The following is a 26,580-nucleotide window of genomic DNA, read 5'->3' on the forward strand; positions in this document are numbered from 1 at the left end:
TGTGTGTGTGTGTTTTGGAGGGATGGGACTTCTCTGTATTGCTCTGCTCTAATTAGGTACCACATGCCTTATTAGCATAATAAAGTCCCTATAATTCAACGCCACTCATATTGACCTGTTTCCAGAAGAACCATCTCACATCATCCTTACTGGCTGTTCAGTAGACTGATGTGTGATGTGCACGTTTAAATACTGTGACTTAATACGGTCAAACTTTGAACTGAAATAAATTGGGAGGGAGAAAGAGAAAGAAACTTCCTCGTGTTCTTACACAGCAGAGGCCATCTACTTTCTCTTTTACTGTGTGATGATCGTGACAAGTCACTAGTCCTCAGAAAAAAAGTGAAATCATAACATTATTCTCAGCACTAATTACCTACAAATGTCAAGACTCTCATGCCACAGGCAGCAGTCGGACATGTTAGTTCCAGATTTGCTGATGGTACACTTGTAATTGATGTTTGGTGTTGAATGTGTTGAAAGAGCCCACTGGGCATTATTTGCAGCTCAGTGCTGTGAAACACATCTGCATTCTGCTTCCTCCTTGCAATTGGATTCGTCTCCTGTCTCGTGTTAGTCCAGATTAATGCTGTTACTCAGTTTAGTTCATATTAGTTCTGTTACTCAGTTTAGTCCAGATTAGTTCTGTTACTCAGTTTAGTCCAGATTAGTTCTGTTACTCAGTTTAGTCCAGATTAATGCTGTTACTCAGTTTAGTCCAAATTAATGCTGTTACTCGGTTTAGTCCAGATTAATGCTGTTCTCGGTTTAGTCCAGATTAATGCTGTTCTCGGTTTAGTCCAGATTAATGCTGTTACTCGGTTTAGTCCAGATTAATGCTGTTCTCGGTTTAGTCCAGATTAATGCTGTTACTCTGTTTGGCCAGAAGAGGGAAGCCATGTCTTTTTTTTTTGCTATTGTAGTGAGCGTAGGACTATTGTATTGCTATTGTAGAGAGCGTAGCCAGACCAACCGTATGTAGAACTTTTCTTGGTCTCTTTTGCACAGGCATACACAAGTCTACCTCACTGTTAACTGCATATTCTTAACTTTCAGTCTTTGTTCATACCCATTTTTGCCTAATGTAATTTTTCTTCCTCACTATGTCTGAATATGTGTACAAGCAGGCAGTACTGGACACTGCATTATAACTATAAATATTATATTAATATGGATATGGACACTAATGCATATGGATACTTATGAATGTTTATGTCAACACCTGTGGGCATAACAGTGGCTAGGACTTGCTTCACTACGTACAGGGCATTCATATGGCTTTACCTGTCACTTATTAACAAGTTATGGATGCTATAAATGTTTTATGAAGTATTCCTTTACAACGGGACATTAAGCAGGCTCTTGTGTTCTCCTGAGCAACGGTTGCCAGGCAGCGCAGACATAGCGACAGGGGGAGGACGTAGCTGTTTGAAGTGCAGGGCTGACATCATCAGGACATGGCCGCACTAGTGAGATTACTAGCCTGGGTCTAATTCTAGCAGTTTGAGAGCATCTGTTTGCTGTGTGTGTGCATGTGTGTGTCTGTGTGTGCATGCAGGGGCTGTTCCTGGGCTTGATTTGACTGCGGTGCATGTAATCCTCCTACCAACAGGAAATGAGAACGTGGCATCTGAACAGAGCACCAGTTTGCTGTGTGTGTGTGTGTGTGTGTGTGTGTGTGTGTGTGTGTCTGTGTGTGTGTGCGTCTGTGTGTGTGTGTGTGTGCGTGTGTGTGCATGTGTGTGTGTCTGTGTGTGTGTGTGTGTGTGTGTGTGTGTGTACACATGTGTATGTCTTTGCTCTATGGCATATCTGCTTGGATCATTGGTGTGTTTGTTGTTTTACGAGTCCAAAGTGTTCTAGTGGAGAAGGTGTTATTGAAACTCATCTTTGTGCTTCTTCATCCCACTGTACTTTTTCATCTCTTAATGCTCGTTAATAAAGTGCATGTTACTTTAGGTCCACAACAAGACATACTGAAAAAGTTAGCACAGTCTCTTAGTCCGTTATTACAGTAGTCATGTGAGTCAGTCAGTGCACTTTATTCAGATCAGATATACAGTTATACAGGAAGGGTTGTACCACTGTACAGGATCTGCTCAGTTATACAGGAAGGGTCGTACCACTGTACAGGATCTGCTCGGTTATACAGGAGGGGTTGTACCACTGTACTGGATCTGCTCGGTTATACAGGAGGGGTTGTACCACTGTACTGGATCTGCTCAGTTATACAGGAAGGGTTGTACCACTGTACAGGATCTGCTCGGTTATACAGGAAGGGTTGTACCACTGTACAGGATCTGCTCAGTTATACAGGAAGGGTTGTACCACTGTACAGGATCTGCTCGGTTATACAGGAGGGGTTGTACCACTGTACTGGATCTGCTCGGTTATACAGGAGGGGTTGTACCACTGTACAGGATCTGCTCGGTTATACAGGAAGGGTTGTACCACTGTACAGGATCTGCTCGGTTATACAGGAAGGGTTGTACCACTGTACAGGATCTGCTCGGTTATACAGGAAGGGTTGTACCACTGTACTGGATCTGCTCGGTTATACAGGAGGGGTTGTACCACTGTACAGGATCTGCTCGGTTATACAGGAAGGGTTGTACCACTGTACAGGATCTGCTCGGTTATACAGGAAGGGTTGTACCACTGTACTGGATCTGCTCGGTTATACAGGAAGGGTTGTACCACTGTACTGGATCTGCTCAGTTATACAGGAGGGGTTGTACCACTGTACAGGATCTACTCGGTTATACGGGAGGGGTTGTACCACTGTACTGGATCTGCTCGGTTATACAGGAGGGGTTGTACCACTGTACAGGATCTGCTCGGTTATACAGGAGGGGTTGTACCGCTGTACTGGATCTGCTCGGTTATACAAGAGGGGTTGTACCACTGTACAGGATCTGCTCGGTTATACAGGAGGGGTTGTACCACTGTACAGGATCTGCTCGGTTATACAGGAGGGGTTGTACCACTGTACTGGATCTGCTCGGTTATACAGGAGGGGTTGTACCACTGTACAGGATCTGCTCGGTTATACAGGAAGGGTTGTACCACTGTACAGGATCTGCTCGGTTATACAGGAAGGGTTGTACCACTGTACAGGATCTGCTCGGTTATACAGGAAGGGTTGTACCACTGTACAGGATCTGCTCGGTTATACAGGAAGGGTTGTACCACTGTACTGGATCTGCTCGGTTATACGGGAGGGGTTGTACCACTGTACAGGATCTGCTCGGTTATACGGGAGGGGTTGTACCACTGTACTGGATCTGCTCGGTTATACAGGAGGGGTTGTACCACTGTACAGGATCTGCTCGGTTATACAGGAGGGGTTGTACCACTGTACTGGATCTGCTCGGTTATACAGGAGGGGTTGTACCACTGTACAGGATCTGCTCGGTTATACAGGAGGGGTTGTACCACTGTACAGGATCTGCTCGGTTATACAGGAGGGGTTGTACCACTGTACTGGATCTGCTCGGTTATACAGGAGGGGTTGTACCACTGTACTGGATCTGCTCGGTTATACAGGAGGGGTTGTACCATTGTACTGGATCTGCTCGGTTATACAGGAGGGGTTGTACCACTGTACTGGATCTGCTCGGATATACAGGAGGGGTTGTACCACTGTACTGGATCTGCTCGGTTATACAGGAGGGGTTGTACCACTGTACTGGATCTGCTCGGTTATACAGGAGGGGTTGTACCACTGTACTGGAGCCGCAGAACTCTCTGCCAGTAGGCTAAGCGTGTATGGATTCATTCTGTAGTGTGCATGGTTTACTTTTCCCATCAGTAGATAATGACTGCAGCCAGAATCCCTGTGTTTGCATGCATTCCTTATGAAATGGCAACGTGAAACCCTTCATAGCCAGTGCCTACACATCTGGAGAGCATGTGTCTGTGTGGGAGATGAACGCGTGTGTGGGGGGCGTCTACGTGCGGCTGATTTTAAACGGCTCGGTGAGTGCTGAGATGTACAGCTGTGTTGTAGTCCCATGCTGCAGCCCGGCTACTGCCACGCTGCTGTGTGAAGGTGCTAGCTGGAGGGGGCGGGGGGAATGGTCCCGCCTTCCACTGTCCTCCCCGCCCACCTCCTCCACCCCTCCCCCGCCCCCAACTCTCCCGCTTGCTCCCGGCCGGCCAGTTTCTTCCCCGGGTGGCAGGATTGCATCAGCGGGGCGCATTAGCCTCCCCTCCCCCTTTCCTTGTAGCTCCCTCCCTCTCTCCCTCCCTCCCTCCCTCTCTCTCTCTCTCTCTCTCTCTCTTTCACTCCGTTCGGCCGTGCTTTGAATCCTCTACCCTGGAGTTATCTGGATGTGGCGTGGAACACCACACAAACAGCAGTGCTGAGCAGCGGATATTAAACGTCGTAATGGCTACTGCAGGATGTGGACAGACCACGTACAATATCATCTGAACCAAAGTACTGAACCAAAGTACTGAGCTAGCCTTAATTTTTCCACTGTATAGTAATAAATCAGAACACTGTTTGCTGTGTGTGTGTGTGTGTGTGTGTGTGTGTGTGTGCGCGCGCGCGTGTGTGTTTGTGTTTGCTTGCCCAGTATTATACGGCTCAATATAAGTGGTGTAACTATCATCAGGTTAAACGATGTGTACTCTTGAGTATTCATGTTCTTACACACAAATGGCAGTGTTGGCTCTGGCACATCTTAATTTAGCAGAAACTACAAATCAGAATGTTTTTTGGTGTGTGTGTGTGTGTGTGTGTGTGTGTGTGTGTGTGTGTGTGTGTCTGTACATTTACATTTATATTTACATTTAAATTTGCAGCATTTAGCAGACGCTCTTATCCGGAGCGACTTACAAAAGTGTTTTGTCATTTACTCATAGAATACATCCTAGCCAGTACAATAGGTTAGAGTCCAATATAATAAAGAACTAGAATACTGTAGAAATACAGGGATCAATTCTGATACCTAGAAGTACAAAATACATAAGGTCTATTTTGAACAATGCCTGTGTATGTGTGTGTGTGTGTGTGTGTGTGTGTGTGTGTGTGTGTGTGTGTGTGTGTGTGTGTGTGTGTGTGTGTGTATAACAGATTAATTGAGCAGACTTCAAGCTACAGAGTCATAGTTATTATGAGCAATGACTTCTTATGAGCAAACCCGGGGTGAAGTCCTTTCATTAACTCAGATTCATTGTCTAAAACCAGTTACCATGTTAATTGAACATTTACAGTATATGCACACTGATCAACACACTGTATTTCTAACCAGTTTTAGCATAGAACGGGCTTGGCCAAGATCCGTGCTTCTCTGATTGGATCAGTAATGCCTTCATCGTAGGCCTGTAAGTGTGTTCTGTGCCTGCAGGTGTTGGTATATCTGTTTATTGTCTCAAAGACACATACTGTGATTAAGCTGCTATGTTTGGACTTTGTGACTTTTATCAATTTCCAATGGTGTGGATATTCACAGCTCCAGTTTTACCGGTGAAGGGCTTTTCATAACAAACATGGCCACAGACAGCAGGTTTTCAGAATTATAGGCCTCTAGGACAGGTAGTAGATTGTCAAGGATGCTAAGATTTTCTGTCCAGTTGTTCTACATCCAGGACACCTGCAGGAAAAATGTCTCTCTTTCTTTGTTCTGAATCTCTCTTTCTCTCTCTCTCTCTCTCTCTCTCTCTCTCTCTCTCTCTCTCTCTCCCCCATTTGGTCCATCCCCTCTTACTTCAGGATGTGACATAATAATGGAGGTCTGTGTTAACACTCGGGGACTGCACGCTCTGGCACCTGCACGCTATCTCATGTCACCAAACCCTTGCCCTGCACAGTACAGAGCTCACCCTCTCCCTCACACATACAGATCCCCCCGTAACAACTATGCACTCTTAGGGCATCCTAAAACAGTGCCAGTCAGCGGTAGCCCCATGCAGCCATTTCTTACAAGTGCCTAAGTCAGTTCCATCTGTGTTGCGTTGTGGTTTCCACCATTAAGGAAGTTTTAAAACTGCAGGACAAAGACCTGTTGACACTTTCTGTACCTGAAACTGTTCATAGTTCACTATCGTTAAGACACATCTTAGAAAATGTGGAATTTCTCCATACCTCATTTGTAAGCTTTTGAGTGTAATTCCACTGACAGGCTGTATTTAACTGACTCTGTCTGATCACCACGAAAAGGTGCAAAGCGCTAAACTCTGAACAGAAACGCTGTAGAAACATTTCTGGCTTTGTCTCTGTCACACACACACAGAAAAATACCACCTGACTCATCTTACCTTCAGTGGTGAATAGCTGTCTCTCCTTCTCTCTTATGCACACACACACACACACACACACACACACACACACACACACAGACACAGACAGACACACAGACACACAAACACAGACACACACACACAGACACACAAACGTCTCATCTGACCTCTGCTGATGAGTGGAGCGTATCTGAGAAAGATGACACAGAAGAAGGGGATGAATGGAAAGTGACTCATGAGAGAGGGGGAGAGACAGACAAGCAGAGAGGAGGGGGTAGAAAGAGAGAGAGAGAGAGAGAGAGAGAGAGAGAGAGAGAGGGGGAGAGAGAGGAACAAAATATCTTCCCTCTCTTGATGTGAGTACAGTTGGGGTTTCCTATAGACATATTTAGCACAGTAAAGTAAAGTGGGTTGTTAGACAAAGAACTTGAAATTAGCCAGCAAAATTCCACCCAAAGTGCATATCTATCACTATCCGCCAAATATAGCACACCTCCACTACTCTGACATTACTCAAAACACGTTAACCCAACACAACACACCTCCACTACTCTGACATTACTCAAAACACACTAACCCAACACAACACACCTCCACTACTCTGACATTACTCAAAACACACTAAACCAACACAACACACCTCCACTACTCTGACATTACTCAAAACACGCTAACCCAACACAACACACCTCCACTACTCTGACATTACTCAAAACACGTTAACCCAACACAACACACCTCCACTACTCTGACATTACTCAAAACACGCTAACCCAACACAACACACCTCCACTACTCTGACATTACTCAAAACACATTAACCCAACACAACACACCCTCATTATCCCCTCACACACAATATATTTATCATCGTTTTATAATCTCAACACATCTTCACTACTTCATAGCCGCATCACACAGCACGACCGCTATCCCATTGGTAGCTGAGCTGTTTTAGCTAATGAAGGACATACACAACCTCGATCAGAAGTGAGCCGTTTAACAGTCGTACTGAGAAAAAAAAACTGCATGAAGCTAGAGATGGAGAACTTAAAAAAACCTGGCAAGATATCATAAAACTACAAGGCAAACCAACTTAGCAAACACTCAAACCTAGCTAGAAAATAAACAAAACCAGCTAGCAAACAAAGCTCCAATTTTAATCATCATGTCACTGGCCGTAAGTGAGAGTTAAGAGGTTTAAGTGTCTCTGATGGTCTGTTTAACAGAGACGCAGCATCACAAACTGGGACAAAGAGATACAGGTGTTGAGTGACCAAGGGACTGAGTGGGAAAGCAGGTTTAAAAATGCATAACTCAGAGCTTAGAGGCTCTGTAACATGAGACGCAAACACCTGACAAGTGGATGGGTCACCTGGCTTTCAGCAGCTCAACACAGCACACTTGGTCCACATGTTTACACTGTGAATCCCCAGTAAAGAAGCTTCTGGCCAGGGCGTGTTCCGCTAGGGCGTTCCACTCTCCGGCTCACTAAATCCGGATGAGGTTGTGCTGTGTGCTTTCTCTACCAAGCACACATCCACCATCAGCCTTTATCATATAATTCACAGGCTCCACTATGTATTTCTTTCCTATTGTCCAGGACTTCCCGTTCCGTGTGCAGTCCGATCGTATAATTTTGGAAATCTAACGTCAGCAATAACTGCTGTCATAAATACTGAATATTACTATGAAAGGTGCAGGATTTAAGTTGTGAAAACATTTTTTTTTTAAAAATTTTTTATGTGGCACTGGTACATTTGGGGTTCCTTTTAAATGAAGACTGCAGCTACAATTAGACAGTTGTACCTGCAGGCTAAAGAAAAGCAGTCGTCATTTCCAGCCACCTGGCGCTTCTGGCCAAGGTCCGTCTAATGAAGTGAATTAACCGGCTGCTCTGTAACTGGCCAAGGGTTCATCCGTGTGCGGGGACGTGTAAGAAATGCGACACCCTGATTGGCCGAAAGTATGAAAAGGGTTCGTGTCGAAATAATGGAGGTGTGGCTTAGGGAGAAGCTAGAGCTCGCTCGGGAGTTAGCGGCAGCACGGGCTTCCTGTGCGAAGAAAGTCTCGCGGAGGCAGAGAAACAAAAGTTGATGGAGTCCTTTATAAGCATCAGTGTGTAAAACCGTCTACATCGGAGGCTGCTCGACTGGATGCTATTCAGATCATCCCACTCCGCCGTTGATTCGAGTCAGAATCCTGTTGGGTCGAAAATTAGGATCAAGTTGATTTGGTCCAAACACTCGGCATGTCCCGTGTTACGGACCCATTACCGAAAACGCATCACGAGAGAATGAAAGAAATCAATTTACGGGTGAGTGATGTTTTACGTGCCCGCACGCCGTGACGCGTGTCAGTATCTACAGACACTCTAGGGCTTGTGAAGAAAATCGGTGTGTGTATAGTGGCTGGACTGACTGACCCATTTATCCGAATTAATATGAAGAAATTCTTATTTTAATACCGTGTAATCCGGTTCTTTGATCAGTAAGGTTGGGTAAAGTGGCGAAATATCCTTGCGGACTGCGGCACTGTGAAAAATAGACGTTCCCGATCTGTTATTTGTATTTGACGAAGGGCCAGGTGTTTTCCACAGCTGCGTGTCCTTCTCACGTGTTGTTCTTCACTTTGAGAGCACTTTTAAAGGCTGGTGAGTGCGCTCCGCAGCCCTGCGCCATCCTGTGCATCCTGTGCGCCCTGTGCGCAGCGGCGTGGCGAGGAGCGGCGTGGCGCTGCCATTGTGTGGAGCAGGACTAAGCTTCATGGAAGAGGGAACGTGGGGGAGGGGGCCAAACATTCGACAAGAAAACACGAAGAGGGCTTCTTCTTTTACTTCGACAAATTCATGCGTATTCTGAAGAGAAACTTCCCACTTTCCTAAAAGAAAAAACACAATTCTTCGTCTTTGGGTAGCACAATTAGGCAATACGGGTCAGCCATTAGCTCCGCACGTACATCGCCGTACATCTTTATACTTCTCTTGGTTTTGAATGGGAAGATACTGACTCAGTATTTTGTACCCACGGAAATCTGTGTGATAGTCACCCTGGGAACACTGTTGGCGTTGTGTTTGCCGTTTGAGTTTTGCAAGGGATGCATTTGAGAATTACAGTCATTTCAATGACATCCAATGACAATACCAGTTTTCCAGGTGACGAGACCGTGTGTGTGTGTGTGTGCGAGGAATATGAAGGGTCATTAACTAAAGTACCGTGTTTACAGTGGCTTTGGAACTGCTCAAGAACTGACAGCTATGTAGCGGAGTGAACTTACTAGTCGCAACGCAGCAAACACTCGCAAAAAACGCGCACGCACTCGCACCAGTTTATGTGCAGAGATGTATATAAAAGAATATGAAGGCTTGAATTCACGCGCGCGCACACATACACACGCACACACACCGCGAACTCTAAGCTTAGCTTAGGGGTCTAAATACTTATATACACAAAATATAGTTTGAGGAAGTACTTTGCTTAATTGTGTCACCAAACTATATTTGTAGAATACAGTAGTCGGCAAAACAAACATACTCTGGTTGTTGCTCTGAGGTGCTAAGACAGCACTTCAGGGAAACAACAAGGGTATGTTTGTTTTGGCCCCTTCCCCCCCAGATGACACACACACCCTCTGCTCACCCCCATTTCATGCGTAGGGTGTCTTTTTTCACCCCTTTTCCTGAGGGCAAAAAAAAGAATGCAGCTAGTCCACAACACAGACTGAGAAGACAATACAGAATTATACCCAAGGCCTGGGGCTTTGACATGGGACAGTAGACACACACACACACACACACACAAACAGGGCTGTGTTAATAGGACTCAAATTATTATTACTGGAGAGCTCTCAGCGTTGACTTCACCTCTCTCCTGTGTCCAGTGCTCTGCTTTGGAGCCACGTGTCTCATAGGTCTACCTCCTGAAACAGACCTTTATTGCACACAGAGCCTTGCACCAGACCGTACAGTGACACAATACATGCAGTCAGCAGGCCGTGCACTTATCACTGGTGTGTGTGGAGTGTGTGATGGAGTCTGGGCCTCAGGGTGTGAAGCTACAACAGCAGCCCTGACTAGCTCGATTCAAAAGTCTAGATTATTTTATAATATTTATTCAGTACATTTAACCAATGATATACATAAGTACCAAAATATTACAGAACTTTATACTGTAAGTATTGTTCTCTGTAGGGAGCAGTAGTGGGTGACACTTCTACACTTCTGGAGCGATCGCGCTACTGCTATGACTACGGCTTATTTCTTCACATGTGTCAACTCTGGTTAGTTTTTTTTTTTTTTTTTTTTTTTGTCCTTAGAACTTCAGTGCAACCAAACATAAAATTTCATCATTACAAGACCACAACTTGTGATGCAGAGATGAGGTTTAGGCAGGTGGGTGAGATGTATAGAAGCTGAAGAGCCATACAGCCCACAGACCTGCCCTTTGATCCACTTCACACCCCCTGTCGTGCCTGCCAATCAGATTGCGACAGCATGGGGATTTTGTTTGGGGTGTACGCTCGCATGCTGCTTTCACATGGGAGGAGGCTCTGTGACTCACATATAGTCTGTGCCGGCAACGGATTTGCCGTCTGATGCCTGTTGGAAATTCAGAAGTGTTTCATCACATGACTATAAAGGAATTAATGGTTTATATGATAAAGGTTGTACCCGTTGGCTCCATGTGAGTGAGTGTGTGTGTGTGTGTGTGTGTGTGTGTGTGTGTAAACAGTTTTTTTTTCTCAATTGTATGTTTGAATGATTGGAAACTTCAGTAATAATAGTCATACATCAGGAATACACACTCAGAGGACACACTCAGAGGAATACACACTCAGAGGACACACTCAGAGGAATACGCATATAGAAGAGGACACACTCAGAGCAGTACATGCTCAGATTGTCTTTTCAGTGCTCTTTCCATTATGGGCCACTTCCGACCATTTGACCTTTGATCAGACAGCTCATGTGGTATCACATAAGGGTATCAGTAATGGACAAGACAGTGATTTTTTTGGGAGGGGGGACATTACCAAACTAACACAAAATAATTGTTTTTGTCCTGTTAATGTAATGTTTATCACAAACAAAGCATGTTGATACAGTGTAAAGAGCAACCAGATGGAATTTGAGAGAACCATAAGCATTGTGTGTAACAGTAAACATTCGTTGTAAAGACATGCTAAACACATCCTGCAGGTTTGTCTTAGTGTCTTTGTTCTAAGTATTTTACCTAAATCCACTCTGAAAACCAACGGAATGTCGGGACAACGTTGGCTTTATCATAAATGTTAATTATTAATTGACAGTACATTAATGAGTTTATAGTACAAGTATTCCTTTACTTCATTATAAATGGTAATTACTCTGTGCTACTGTTCTGCCCCTTTTCCTTGGAGTTGGCAGCAACAGCTTAACGAGGAATATGTCTGAACCCAAAGCCGTTTTAGTTAATGGTTCAGTTGCTTGGGTGCTCATCTGTGACATGGGGCTGTTTTGTCAACTGTGTGTTTTTCTCCTCTTTTAATTACGTTTGGCCTCTGAAAGGCACGTGAAGGAACAGCTTTCATCGGACACCCATCCCCCAACCCTCTGTTTGACTCAGTAGGTAAGAACGAACAAAAAACAAAACCACGCAAATGATTTTTTTTTTACACTTTGGACTGATCCCCCATCCACGCATGCGTGGCACGGCCCATACGCCTTCTCCGCAGAGAAACTGTGCGGCGGATGGGCGGAGGAGTGGAGTGCTCGTGGAGAGGCTGCCTCCGGTGAATGGAGATAAAAACAGACGGACAGAGTCGTGTCCTGGCCCTGCCTGCCCTCACAGCATGGGAATGCCTCCTCCGGGACACGGGGGTGGGGCTTGAGAACCCAGTACCTCGGAGGGCACCTGTGCAAACAGCCCAGCCAGGAAGCTGAAAGAGAGGGAGGTGTATGGGCTGTTAATGTTCACACTCTCCTTCTAGACTCGTCACTTCCACAGTCCAAACTGAGACTGCTTTTGTGGACAGATCTTAATGTTAAGATCATAATGGAAGTTGGCGAGCAGACTGGAATGTGGCTTGGGTGTTTTTATTAGCCGTCTGCAGCAGACTGCGAGGCTAGAACGTGCGTTCCTGTCGTGTTTCTGGATCGGCGGGCGCAACTCACTTCTCCTTGGTAGTCTGAGCTGCCGTCATGGTGAACTGACTTAAGATCCAGTCACAGGAAGTGACCTCAGTCGCCCGCACGTCCCTGAGGCTCCTTCCCCGAGGCCGTCCTCGGGGTATCGGTGCAGTCGCCGTGGTAGACGGCGTCAGCATTCTCGCGCAGCCGCTCTTTTTAACGCCGACTCACAGCTTCTGCATTCTGGCAACTTGGATAAATAGAAGCATATCTTAGTTAACACTGCAGAAAGAGATCTCATACTTTGTTCATATTTTCAGTGTGGACCCTGTGGTCAGACTGACAGAGACACAATTACAGACATATTACAACAGAGTGGTTCATCGTGAGGGCTCATCGTTGCACCAGGGGGAAAGCATCTCAGTTACAGGGTACAACAGAATGGTTACAGGTTACAGCGGTGTGGTTACAGGGTAACGCTGAGCAGTTGTGTTTAAAAGTTCCTCACACTCCATGGTTTTTCTCCAGTGTTTTTTGTTGAAGGCAACCAGGTGTCTGTGTGTGTGTGTGTGTCTGTGTCTGTGTATGTGTGTGTGCACGCTCTGTGTTGTTGGTGTCCTCCTGGGTATATTAATTAGTTCAGCTGCTCTCCAGGGACTAGTGCTGCGTTGTGACTTTGCACTCTCCCCTGGAGTGTGTGTGTGTGTGTGTGTGTGTGTGTGTGTGCGCGCGCGCTGTATACGTATCAGTGAGGTTAACAGGAGTCTGTTCTTTGGCCATCTCCCCGGTTCTGCCACAGGACAGGGTGAGAGGTCACCACAGCAGGGGATGGCTGCACTCTGACCTGGTCTGCACATGCTCACGAGAAAGGTTAAGGATTTACACATCAGCATACACACACACACACACACACAAATGGAATTCAGTGCTATGCTGCCCCTGCCTCATCTCACTGGCTAACCGTAGCTTAGGGGCGACCCTTCACCGATTGGTCCAGGCTGCTACTGAGCATGGCTCCTCATGGCTCACGTCTGCGCTCGTGTACAGGGGCAGGCGGCGGTAAGGCTTGGCGTTACCTACGAGCTACACACTCATTCACTGACTCTTTACACTGTCTTATGACTCTGCCTTCTCTTTTTGCACAAGAGTGCTTTGTCTGGTGTTTTTTCCCCTGGATCTTCCAGATGGAGATACGACCCGCGGGCCATCCTAAAGCTCTCTCCTCTCCTCGCTGCATCCCGCTCTTCCGTCCTTTGTCTGATCTCTCTTTGTCTGATCTCTCTTTGTTGACCTGTCAGTTCCCTGCAGTCAAGTTACCTGCTCCTCTCTTCTCGCCGTGTTCTCTCTCCCTCTCATCGGGGATTCTCTTTCTCTTTTACTTTGCTCTCTCTCTCTCTCTCTCTCTCTCTCTCTTTTCATGAGTCTGGGGATTTTTCTTTTGCTCTACTAGTTTTTTTTCTCTCTTTTTCTCTCTCTCTCTCACTCCCCTTTTCTTTCTTCCTCTCATTTATCTGTGGCCCCCATTGGTACAAATGCCCTCTTATTGCAAGCTCTCTCTCTCTCTCTCTCTCTCTCTCTCTCTCTCTCTCTCTCTCTCTCTGAGGTAGGTTATCCTTTGGGCTTTCAGCTTATTCTCTTCCCAGCACTGTGTTCTGTCGGGTTTTTTTTCCCCTAACCCGAGGACAAATAAAAGGTTTGCTGAGAGTTGCCTCTTGTGCTCTGCTCAGCAGTGGCTCCTAAATCCATCCCTGCAGGTAGGAAGGCGCGCTGGTCGGCTACCCGCCGTGACCTCATTCGCACGTGGCCGTCTGCAAGAGCAGTGTTTTTCCTCCAGGTGACCCCCTGACTTGGAGTCATGTCAGATTGAGAGAGAGAGAGAGGGAGAGGCCTGTTCTTTGTAGCAAACGACGGTCATTTTATATCGCATGATGTTTACTGGAGCTCTGTTCAGTGTTTAAACCTCATAATCGTGGATCAGGGGAGCGGTGGGTGGTACGCAGGTGGTGCTCGGTTTCTCCCTTCTCTAGATGTACAAGAGAGCTCGCTGCTGGGTAGAAATCACATTAAGCTGCACTGAAGGGTTTGCCGTGACATATTGAGGGTAACGGTCAGGTGGACGGTCAGGTGGCTGCGGTGTTCAGCCGCTTTAGTCCGCGCTACCTAACAGAGGGAAAGAAGAATAAAGCAGGGAGCAGGCGGTGGGGGGGTCTCTTGGCACATCTCCTTCAGAGGAGCGCGGGGCGAGAGCTCCAATCGCGCGTCTGTACACAGGACAGGTGTTGGGGTTCCTGGGGTGCTGTGCTGCAGAGATATCACCACGGTATCTGCACCATGGACCCTCGCATTCCTTAACCTCTTAAACGTTCCCTGCTTTCTCTCGCTCTCTCTCTTGCTCTCTCTCTATGTGTATAGTGTACTGTCAGTACTGTTTATCAATATGTCTGATATAATAAATAACTGATATATGATATGCACTGTCCTTCTATCTTCTGTATATATTGTGCTGTACAGCTGTAGGGGAGTTACAGTTACCCAAGGCTCATCACAAGCATTCATTATATGATTATCCTGGACATAAACTCCGACTCTGACTTGCATATGTTCTTTCTTTTTCGTTCTTTCTTCCCCGCCTGTTCCGCCTTTTTTCTTCACAAGCCTCCTTTTGGTTCCTTCCTTTTATCTGGGTGATTATTGTGGTCTCAGCTCATCCTCAAAAAGAGCCTAGCGGTGTTTACAGAAACAGGGCCATGTGCATAAGACACCCATGCCCGCACAAACGCCATCCCCTGTCGGCGATGAAAACGCTCCCTCTCTGTCTGAGCGACTGGTTGGGGCCAGCTTGCGTGCTTTACCCTGAGGAGGTAACTGTGACTCCTCCCCCGACGAGACCGCACTCGGACTCGGTCCACTGAGCTAGCTGAAGGCAAATGACGCCCAGGCCCCTGCGCTCTCACGGTGCCGTGTAGTGGGCGGAGCTTCCCAGCAGACACGCTCTGCCCCGCCCCCCCACTGAGCCGGAGCCTCATCAGGGCTCCAGGACCGGTGGGCTGTGGCCTCAGCTCCAGTCGGTGTCGAGGAGCGGTTCTGCGCAGTTACTGCAGTCTCTCAGCAGCTGGTCTGATGTGGCATCGCGCACCCTTCCTCCTCCACCCTGTATCCCGGGTAACCCCCACCCACTCAGCCCTGGTAAGGGGAAGTTCTTACAGGGTGCTTCCTTTGACCTCTGAAACAACAATGGCACAAACAGCATAGGTGGAAAGGTCACTCATGGAAGCACAGACCGCTCGGCTGGCTCTGCGTGACAGTTTTTCGTAAAGAAATGAAAACCTTCCAGTTCTCTTTGCCCATTTTTTCATTCGTGCATTAGAAATTAAAAATAAATGAGAACCCCGAAACGGTCGGGCTTCTTAACAGTCGTGGCTCACGTGGTTAGACATCTGGCTCGAGAGCTCGGCTGGCAGAGGAACCGAGACTTCCTCTCGAGACGCCGCCAAGCTCGGACTCAAGCCTTTACATTTTAAATGTCCCAGCTCTCCTGCTGCCCCTTAATATCCAGGAAGTCCTGTGTGATGACATTCGTGTCAAGAACTCACTCCAGTAAAAATCGAGCACTACCACTTGACACAAAAGAGACCAGTAGGCCTACAAGCAAAAGTCTTTCTTTGGCAGGATTCTGAGGTATAATATCATAAAGAATATTCATTTGTCATCCTTGCGTACGTAGAACCTTCCGGGCAGAACCGTGACGGAGTTTCCAGGAGCCGGGGCGATTCCTGCGGGGGAGCTGCCCTCTGCACAGCAGAGATAACGGCGTGGAAGCACAAGGCCTGTGCGCTTATCACCCCCAGCTGGGCTAAAGGCTCGATAAGTCCACTACAATGAAGGGAGTGGCAGCTTTTAATAAAGGACATGATGACAGATGTCTTACATGTCGCCTGGTATTCAGAACTGCAGAGAGGACCAGGGTCCGGAGCGAAGATATTTTACGGGTTTTGGGTTTTGTTGTTTAGGCCTGAAGGAGGTAATTGTGGAGGATTTGTGTCCATTTTTACCCTCTGATGTAGCAGGAGGGGGGTTTTTTTGTTTGTTTGGTTTTTTTTGTTTCGCAGAGGGGGCGAATTTTTCTGCTTCGCTTAAATCTCTTAAGTTGCATTTGGTTGCAATTTAGTAATTTGGTGTTGGTGCAATTTAAAACAAATCTGTAGTGTTTCAGTCCTCTTGACCTCTCTCCCTCTCATTCTCTCTCTTCTTCAGTACATTTCCTCGTGCGCTCCTCAGCCTTTCTTCAGTCAGATCACTCTGATCCACTCCATTAAGCCGCGAGAAAGAGGAAAAAGTGAGAGAGGAGGAGACAGAGAGAGAGAACCGCCTTCACTTGATGTGGCTCCACACCAGAGACAATTTTTGCGTACGTCCTGTGAAGAATTTCTGACGTCTTTGCACACTGCACAGACCGCACGTCAAAAGCTCTACTTTAGAAGAACATCCTTGTGGCCACAGCACATGATAATCACGCTAGGAGATGGAGCGGAGGAAAAAGTGCGGGAGGCTTGACCGTCTTTGTGCCTGGAAGGGTGCACACGGGTGGTTGCTATAGAAATGCCTAAACGGATGCCTCGGCCAGCCAATGGCTGGGCACAAAAGCGCGGCAGGTCCCGCCAGCAGTTCTCATCTATGCTGGAGGACTGAGATTAAAACCTCCACTGTCTGGAAGCCCCGTGGTGTTAGCGCCATTAGACTGGAGGGGTTTCCCGCCTGGTTCCTTCCGTGCAGGGGCACCCCAGCGAGTTACAGTATTTATTTAATTAGGTTTTGAAAAGAAGAAACTTTCCTCCCATATGTTCACGCTCATGTCTCTTTTACTGGCCCATGGTCTGGCACATTGAGTGTTCCGAAGAGTTGGAATTGTTTTGGAATTTCTGAATATGGTTCAGTACCAGGTCCATTTTCTTCCCTTAAAATAAAACACAAAAGAGATTTTTCGGATGTGCTCAAAAAGATGCCTTTTCCATGCACACGCTTTGCCCGGAAAGCGGGAAGTAGCTTGTGTGGGCAGCCGGAAGCTCGCCGAGGAGCTGAACGCTTGGGGCGACCTTTGTGTGTTTGCGGGGCTGGTTTGCAGCTTGCAGCGTAGGGCTAGCCTCCTCCACAGACACACCACTCCCACCCGGCCGTGCCGTGGTGTTCCAGCCTTCTTGGTAGATATGCAGGGAGGGTTTGCTGTGTGCAGAAGCAAAGCTCTGTTTTATCTCTGGATGTCATGCTAGTAAGTGCAGCTTTGCTTTTGGACAGCTTTGTGTATGTTTTACCCTTCTGCCCCATGACTGACCTGGGCGTAAGGGGTAGAAGTTAATGAACGAGTCTGTCTCCAAGACAGAAAAATGCACCCCCTGCTTTAGAAAGATTTACGCTGTGTTGTATGGCCCAGTGTGTTAACAGTGGTGTACACAGCCTGCGATTCCTCTTGGCCAGAGACCTATAAACTCAGATCAGTTATGCCAAAAATAATAATAAAATAAATCATACAAAACAACAAAAAAAAACACCACTATGATGCTTGTGTCAGAAGTGCACCTTCAGGTGAAAACCAGATAACAAACCAGCATTTGGTTACACTAAGGAGTAAGGAACTGGGGTTTTATCTCATTAATAATCAGTGCATCGATATCCGCAATATTTATTTGGCACATTAGTGACGAATCTGATCTTAATACCAATCAAGCAAATGCAGATTCAGTTGCTCAAATGCATTGCACACCAAACACGAATGGACAGGACAGGAACATCAGCACGGCACAGATATAAAAGGGAAGTAGCAGGCCTGGTAAACATACGGAAGGGCTGTGTGCAGCAGCGCAGGAAGCTGAGGTACGTGCCTTGGTGTGCAAGCACTGTGTGCGCTTGAGTCGTGGGAGCAGTCGTCATCGTGCCAAGTTATCCAGCGAAGGGTCAAAGGGCTGGAAGAGTAACAGACACATATCACGGGAGATCAGGACACATGTCATGGGAGATCAGGAAGTTTGGGTGAGACCAGTTAGATCAAGTCATGGGAGATCAGGAGGTTTGGGTGAGACCTGTTAGATCAAGTCACGGGAGATCAGGAGGTTTGGGTGAGACCAGTTAGCCGGCGGCTTTCAGCAGTGCAAAGTGCATAACGACATGTTGAATAAGAACAGTGAAGGAACAAAACACCAGATGAGCTGTTGAATTCCCTGCTGTGGGCGCTGGCCAGGGTTACTGCAGGGGACCACAAGGTGAGAGTGCTCTGTGTTGTGTTGTTAAACGGTAAACAGTAATAACAGCAGCTCCTGGGCAATACAGCGGCTGCTCTAAACTATCATATTAAACTATTACCAGTGGTGGAGTCTCTATTGCCGACGTCACCAGGTTCATATCTGGCGTTCTTCATCAGGCCGATTAGCCGCCGTAGCTAACGGCTCCGCTAGCAGCTCCGGGCGCTCGGGTGCGGCGCCTGTGTTCCGTCCTCTCAGGCTGTGCCCCTTCCTGTGTTGTTCCCTGTAACAGAACAAGGAGAAGGAGCGCATGAAGGAGCGGGAGAAGGAGGCGAGGGAGCGGGAGGCGCGCTACAACAACGGACACCTTTTCACCTCCCTCACCGTGTCGGCCACCACCCTCTGCTCCGCCTGCAACAAGAGCATCACAGCCAAGGAGGCGCTCAGCTGTCCGAGTAAGTCAAGCATGCTAAAAAACAACACTCCACCCCCAACATGCGTACAAACACAACGTGCCTTTAACAGCTGTGGAGGTTCAGCGTAGCTGTCTAAACTCTGAAGTTAAAACTAAAACTGTGATTCACGATAACAGCGGAATTATTAGGCTTTACACGGCTGTGGGTGCCAGATGTTTGTGTAAAATGATTATTATTTCACCATTTTTTAGCTGAATATGAAGGTGGACGCAGATCTTTGGAATTTACAGCCAGCACACTCCATGCTAATGAAGTTTCGCCTTAGTCCTGATTGTCGATAACTCGTTATTAAAATGGATTTGTTTTAGATTTGGCTCTCTGAATACCGTATTAATGAGTTTTTCTTAAAGCTCGGAACATTGGGGAGTGCACGAGTCAGCACACTGTAGTGGGTTAATGGCAGAACGCTGACTGTGTTCACACGGTGCTGCTTGGGAATGAGGCCTTTCGCCGGGTGTCAGCTAGCCTGGGTGATCTGTTATCACCCAGTTCATCCAGTAAAGCCCCTTTACCACCTGCAACAAGAGTGTGAGTGTGAGTGTGAGTGTGAGTGTGAGTGTGAGTGTGAGTGTGAGTGTGAGTGTGTGTGTGAGTGTGTGTGTGAGTGTGTGTGTGTGTGAGTGTGTGTGTGTGTGAGTGTGTGTGTGTGTGAGTGTGTGTGTGTGTGTGAGTGTGTGTGTGTGTGTGAGTGTGTGTGTGTGTGTGTGTGTGTGTGTGTGTGTGTGTGTGTGTGAGTGTGTGTGTGAGAGTGTGTGTGTGAGAGTGTGTGTGTGAGAGTGTGTGTGTGAGAGTGTGTGTGTGAGAGTGTGTGTGAGAGAGTGTGTGTGTGTGTGTGAGTGTGTGTGTGATGGGCCTCTAAGGGAAAGGAGAGAGAATGTAAGAAACAGAGAGCTAGATCAAAAGAGAACTAACAGCAGATCGAAAAACAGAGGGAGACTCGGGAGGGAAGTCACTGCGGGATCTCTCCACGCTGCGCTGCCCCGCCCCCTCCCCCAGCCCCAAATCAATCACCAGCACCCCCACCCTGCCTCCGATGCCGCCCAGACAATGGTGTCAGTGTGCGGGGCGAGCGGCGGAGCGGTCGGCCTGCCTGGCTCCAGAGCCAGCCAGAGGAACAGCTGGGAGATAGATAGATAGAGAGAGAGAGAGAGAGAGAGAGAGGGCAAACAAAGAGATGGAGAGAGAGAGAGAGAGACCAGGAGAGGAATAGAGATGGAAAAATAGAGAAAGAAGATGAGAGCAGGGTGGAGATGGGAGGATATACGGAGCCAGAGAGGAGGGCACATCTCTGAGAGAGAACGCATGTCCCTCCGTGTCCTTGTGACCACGCTGACATCAGCGGTCCCACTACAGCAGGTCAGCTAAGGGGAATACACACCGGAATATTCATATCTATCTATATTAATTAGAATTTCTACATAGCATTATGAAATATTAACGTTAGTAAAGAAAACATCAATTACCATCATCAGTGCACATTTTCATATTTTGGACGTGGCCAGTATTGGAAAATTTTTGCTGAGACTAAACTTACTATAGCAGTATTGCTCGTCCATTATGCCCAGTGCAGAATTACCCAGAGCACTTCATACCACTGAACGCAGGGCTGAAGACACAGTGAACGTGTTTTGATGTAAACCGTGTGATTGTTATGACACGTCTCTGTCAGCTGCAGGGTGTCACACTGTTATACGCCGTCTCAGTGTCGACAAGCTGACTGACACTAATTCACGCCAAAAAGTCATTTCCAGACGTGTAATTGCCCCCGTGCAGGGTAACAGCTTTCAAATCTGACACTTCGACTGCTCATTTACAAAAAATCCTCCCGAATGGTAGTGTAGGACATTCCGGCATGTTTCCCTCCTGTGCGGAACACTGGGAGCAGGTCCAAACCCGGAGCGTACGCCGGAGAACCCGTGGGCAGTAATGGAGCTAAAGAGATTTTGCTTTGTGTATCTGACCCAAAATCAGCTTCCTGCGTCCAAGTGAGCTCAGAGTTGGGCCTGTTCTCGTCACCGTGCCGTGGTGGTTTGGAGAGGGAGGGAAGGAGAGACCAGCAGCACAGGTTGGCCAGGGTGGGGGACAGAGATGGAGCAGTTGGCCCGCCCGCCACTGTGGGTCCCAGGGCAGGAGAGGCAGGGTTATGTGGAACAGGCCTGGGGGGGCTATCGATTCCACGCAGATCGAGTGATTACATCTGGAAAGAGATATTGGGGGGGGGGGGTGAATGCATTATCATTGATAATAGCCATGGAGGTTAGAGGAGGAGAGAGCAAAATGGGGGGGGGGGTAGAGAGAGAGAGAGAGAGAGAGAGAGAGAGAGAGAGAGAGAGAACCCTTGGCCATACCCAGTCACATTCACCAGAGAGCCCGGTCCCTCGAATCGACAACAAGGTCCTTGGCACATCTTGGCACATCCTTGGTGCCACCTGGCACATTATAATCGTGTGTGCTGTAGGATCCTAGTTGGCAAGAGGTGGTAATGGAGCGATTACACGTGGCTTAATAGTGAAGTCCTCAGTCTGAATGCAGCATGTGGGTCTTTTGTTTCCAGTATCTCAGAAGCCCCTCTACTGTATAGCTCCCAGCTGCTTGCCCCTTCTGCACAGCCTCCATATCCGCCCCCACTCCCCCAACCCCGCCCCCATTCCCCCAAGACCACTCCCCCATCGTGATTTGGAATGTGTGCATCTGGGGATAGAGAGATGGGTTTGAGAGACTCACAAGCTGTCATACCAACATTCTTCTGCTCTGTTGGAGGCAGGCACACACACACACACGCACGCACGCACATAAAAACAAAAGTAAGACATTTCCACCAGCCTAGCTGCTGTATAGAGGGACTCTTTCTCATTGATTGGTTCACTTCAGAAGCCATATTGACGTGCCACTTGCATAGCTCTGTAGGATCTGTTGTAACAATCGGCTTGGAAATGCTCCCTGCGGGGTGTGTACTCGCAGCCTCTGTGGTGGTAACCCACCGCCAGACAAAACTGTGGCAAACCGCACTGGATTTCACCACTTCCACGGCTTTTGTTACAGCTCCGCAACCCGGACTGGGAAGTGGGAAAACACGGTATCCCAACCGCACCCATTCCCTGCCATCTGAGCTCCACTCAGCAACGTGCCAAAGATGGCATGGACCAATCAGCTTTCCCTGCCCCACTCCCATTTATGAAACCATGGACCAATCATCTTTCTCCACCCCACTTCCATTAATTAAACCAAGGACCAATCAGCTTTCCCCGCCCACTCCCATTTATGAAACCAAGGAGACAGTTCTTAACCCACCATTGCGTAAACTAAGGTCACAGCATTCAGGTCGCCGAGTGGCATCAGGCAGCAAAAGCCGAGGACAGAATGCGATGGCTGCAGCTGTCAGGCCTGAACAGCAGAGCCCAGAGCGAGCCAGTGCGTTTGTGATTATCCCACAGGTACTTGATTACCACCCAGATTATGGAGGGTGGGATTATGGCAGAACCAGGAATTAAAGAAAATAAGATTTACAAAATAATATCCTGCTTTGTAGATCACTGAAGATCACTTTTTGTGCTGATCACTTTTCCATCCATGCTGTTAAAATCTACACTGAAATACTAGAATAATCTCAGTATTTGTCATTTATCATTAACACATTAACACATCTCTAGAGCTCCAGTATATATAATTCCCTAAACACAGTCCACTTTTAAAATTATGTGGTACACCTTGCCTCATCAATCTAAAACAAAAAGTAATTTTTTTTTTTTACCCGTTTCACTTGGCTGTATTTAGCTGCTTACTCACTTCTACATCCACAGCTGTCTGACCGTGTTTCAGTAAATTCCACCCTTAGGTTTACCAATCTCACGAGGTAGTGAGGAAGGATTTGGTGGGCTCCTCTTAAAACAGCTTTGATCCTGAAAATCGGAAGAGTTTACACGCTGGCTTTAAGGGAGAGTACCTACCAGGCACATAACGTGGCTGCTTGATTCTTATAGTGTGATGTATTTGTGATCAAGTCTCTCTCTCCAAGGCCTTGTCTGACCAATGAGAACAACAGGCTCCCAGCCTCCCAAGGAAAGAGCTTTGCGCATTTCTTCCCAAACACACGAACAGAGTGCAGGGTTGTTTCAGTCAAGTTAGTTCCTTTATATAGGGCAAGGCCTGTTTATTTAACGTTGGTGAGACTCTGCGTGTGTGTGTGTGTGTGTGTGTGTGTGTGTGTGTGTGTCTGTCCTTCAGTCCAGGGTTGTGCAGACACAATCCTTGCATGAATGGGACCTACTGTGTTTCTTCTTATGAGCCTTGGAAAACACGAGTATTTGAATCTGGTGTGTTCTAAAGGGTTGTCTAGGGGAAACAGGACATGCTGGACATGTGACGCGTGTTGCCTTTAACGTTCGACATGTGACGCGTGTTGCCTTTAACGTTCCAGGCCTTGAAAGGTGCTCAGACCTCCTGGACCCATGCTGGAAGATCTCGATGGCCATGTTTAACTGGCCGGGACAACATGTGCACTACCGTGTCACGCCGTCAAGGTTATATATGTGTAATACATGTTGTTTGACAAACACAGTAAAAATGCTGATGCATGGTGTGTGTGTGTGTGTGTGTGTGTGTGTGTGTGTGTGTGTGTGTGTGCTAGAGAGAGAGAGAGAGAAGGTTCTGCTGATTAAATTGCACCCTTAGACAAATTTGTAATGTTGTGACACTAGTGAGAACCCCAGCGAGCATAGTTATTTTGCTTCTTTGCACATGACTCTCTGAAGCCCCCCCTTGTTGTCTGAGATAAAAAATTAAAAAAAAAGAAAGCTCCCTTCTGACTGTCAGTGGATTCGTTCTTCAGGAAATTACCTCACCTCTTCAGGAAGTGATCTCACCAACCGCTCTTGTTCTGCTGCGTCTGCTTTCTACACATCGTTCCTCTTCTTTTTTTACCTCCTTTTTCCAAACATACCAATCATGGGTAATCATGGCCATATTTAGCAGGAATATTCAGAAACTCACTGTTATTTTAAACGTACACTGGAGTATTAAAGAGACTGTAGTCTAATGTTGGTGGTTTTGTGGGTGGGGGTGTTGCTTTTGTGGCAAGCGTTGAAATTTGATAAGCATTTACATGTGAATGTTTTGTTAACTTTAGTTTCCCACACACTACACTCTGGGTGTTCAGCGGCAGTGTGTAATGGCTCCACACCCTGAAAAATGAAAGAGGGGCCCCTGACACTAATCGTATCTGAACCCTGACACTGATAATGTTTTAACTAATCACCTTTTAAGCAGTTACTAATCCCTTACTAACCAACCTTTAATCCTTACATTTAGCTGATGCTTTTATCCAAAGCAGCTTACAATTATGACTGAACATAACTTGAGTAACTGAGGGTTAAGGGTCTTGCTCAGGGGTCCAACAGTGGCAGGACAGGAACCAGCAACCTTCTGATTACAAGTCGAGTACCTTTACCACTGCCCACCCAGACACTAATCACACTTCACCTTGACGCTAATCACCCTTTAATCCTGACGCTAATCACCCTTTAATCCTGACGCTAATCACCCTTTAATCCTGACGCTAATCACCCTTTAATCCTGACGCTAATCACCCTTTAATCCTGACGCTAATCACCCTTTAATCCTGACACTAATCACCCTTTAATCCAGACGCTAATCACCCTTTAATCCAGACACTAATCACCCTTTAATCCTGACACTAATCACGCTTTCACAGTGCTCCTGCAACCCTCTCACCCCCGTCCCCACCCCAACCCACCCAGCTCAACTTCCGTCTGTTTGAGTACAACTTCCTTTCTCGAAAACACGGCACAGGAAGAGAGATCACTGGAACAATGTGGAGAAGTGTGAACTGTGGGGGCAGGGTGGGGGCTAGAGAGAGACAGAGAGAGAGACAGAGAGAGAGAGAGCTGAGGAAGCTCTCTCTGTTCTAGCCTTTCTCCCATCTAAAATGAGGAGATCGCTTGATTAAGAGTCACACATCTCTGCGTGAGACACGCTGTAAGCGTGGACCGTTGCACTTAGTGGAGTGAAAATACGGGAACGTCTGGTGCTTTCACACGTGCAGAATGGCTCATTTCAGTGTGTGTTTATATGGTTAAAAATCTTTGCTTGGCTCACCATTGCACAGAAGTAGACAAACAATGGATTACCTCACCCAACTTCACCCAGACAGACCTGACGATAGAAAAAAAATGTCAAATCGCTCTTTGCTGCAGGTTTTAACAACATAAATGACTAATTACACAGCTCTACAGTTTCATTTACCCTAAACACCCTGTGTGGTTGAAACCTGCATTTTCCTATAGAAAACACACGCTGTTGGGAACAGTGTGAGCATTTGGCATGTGTGGTGTGGACTTACAGGGCAGGGTGGAGGGGCAAGACTCAGGCAGCTGGCTTCCCACACCCTCACCCACTAGGGGCACAGCTGCGGTTGGGCCTCCTCTCGCTCCCCGATTACGTCACACGCCGCCTGGAAAGGTTCTTAACATCATATATACGCAATCAGTGCATGTTTAGAGCTAAAACTGCATGCTAAATGCCTGACCAGCAGTCAAGTGGAATAAAACACACCGCGAGAAACCCGTGACTCTTTTCCTGGTTGGATAAGAGCAGGTCTGTGGAATGCATAAAAGAGAAGCCCTCCATTCGCTGAGGGAAACGTTAAAAAGGGAACTTTTCACACTTGCGACGGCCCGAACAGCCGCAGCGTAATCAGCGACTCAGCTTCTGCCTGTCACTTCAGCGTCACGGCTGAGAAAAACGTCCCACGGTTCACGAGTGGAGCGCATACAAGCGCGCTGAGGTTGTGTTTACTGCCTTTAAACTAAAACTCCTCGTGATGATCTTTATAGACACTAATTTGTGCTTCCCTCCATATTTGCAGCCTGCAATGTCACCATCCACAACCGCTGCCGAGACACACTGGCCAACTGCGCCAAAATGAAGCAGAAGGTAAGGGACCCCACGGGAGAGGAGGGGGAACCGTAGCGTTACCAGAATGGGGGTCCAGGGTCAGCTCGGACACGACCTCGGATAAACGCACGTGCAGTGCCTATTTAATTCATACAGCAACCCTTTTTTCTCCTAATGGCTTGCAGCAGCAGAAGTTGGCCCTGGTGAGAAACAGTTCAGCTCTCCAGAACGTCGCCCTGCGCAGCAAAAGTGAGTGTTCATTTCTCCTCCCCCCACCTCGTGTGTTTGCTCGGTCTCCTCCCTTCCTTACCGTAAGCTTTTATCACCTACCTCTGACCCCGAGCACGCCGGCGCGGCAAGACCGCCCCCCGCTGGTCGGACCATGCTAGTGCGGGATTCCGGGCGGCCACGTGGTCTGGGAAGCCAGGCTGGTCGACCCTCGGCCCTCTTTAGGAGCCACACAAGGCCGATAAGCTCGTCTTCCACGTTAAGGAGCGAGGCCGGAGCTTTTCTGTTCAGATGGAGAGACGATGTTGTACCTTGTCATCTTGTCCTTCTTCTACAGTACATTGTTTTTACTTTTACTTTGTAGAGGAAGAAGTTGTCA

At 47.4% G+C, this 26,580-nt stretch overlaps 1 protein-coding gene across 5 annotated transcripts in view; it reads left to right on the plus strand.

Moving 5' to 3' along the window:
- arhgef2b (rho/rac guanine nucleotide exchange factor (GEF) 2b) overlaps positions 1-26,580 on the plus strand; it is a 43,491-nt gene that overhangs the window by 8,729 nt on the left and 8,182 nt on the right. The window contains exons 1-5 of one of the 5 annotated variants that reach the window (XM_081723364.1): positions 8,280-8,563; positions 16,607-16,760; positions 18,878-19,040; positions 25,945-26,012; positions 26,159-26,222. In XM_081723364.1, the coding sequence (XP_081579490.1) occupies positions 16,731-16,760; positions 18,878-19,040; positions 25,945-26,012; positions 26,159-26,222 (325 nt within the window). In that variant the 5' untranslated portion in view covers positions 8,280-8,563; positions 16,607-16,730. Of the gene's footprint in view, positions 1-8,279; positions 8,564-11,791; positions 11,853-16,606; positions 16,761-16,806; positions 18,607-18,877; positions 19,041-25,944; positions 26,013-26,158; positions 26,223-26,580 lie in introns of those variants that run through there. The other 4 variants (XM_081723365.1, XM_035528758.2, XM_081723366.1 and 1 more) reach the window with 4 other exon arrangements.

Source organism: Electrophorus electricus, chromosome 11, assembly GCF_041902795.1.
Source record: "Electrophorus electricus isolate QZ-2024a chromosome 11, ASM4190279v1, whole genome shotgun sequence".
Classification (NCBI taxonomy): Eukaryota; Metazoa; Chordata; class Actinopteri; order Gymnotiformes; family Gymnotidae; genus Electrophorus; species Electrophorus electricus.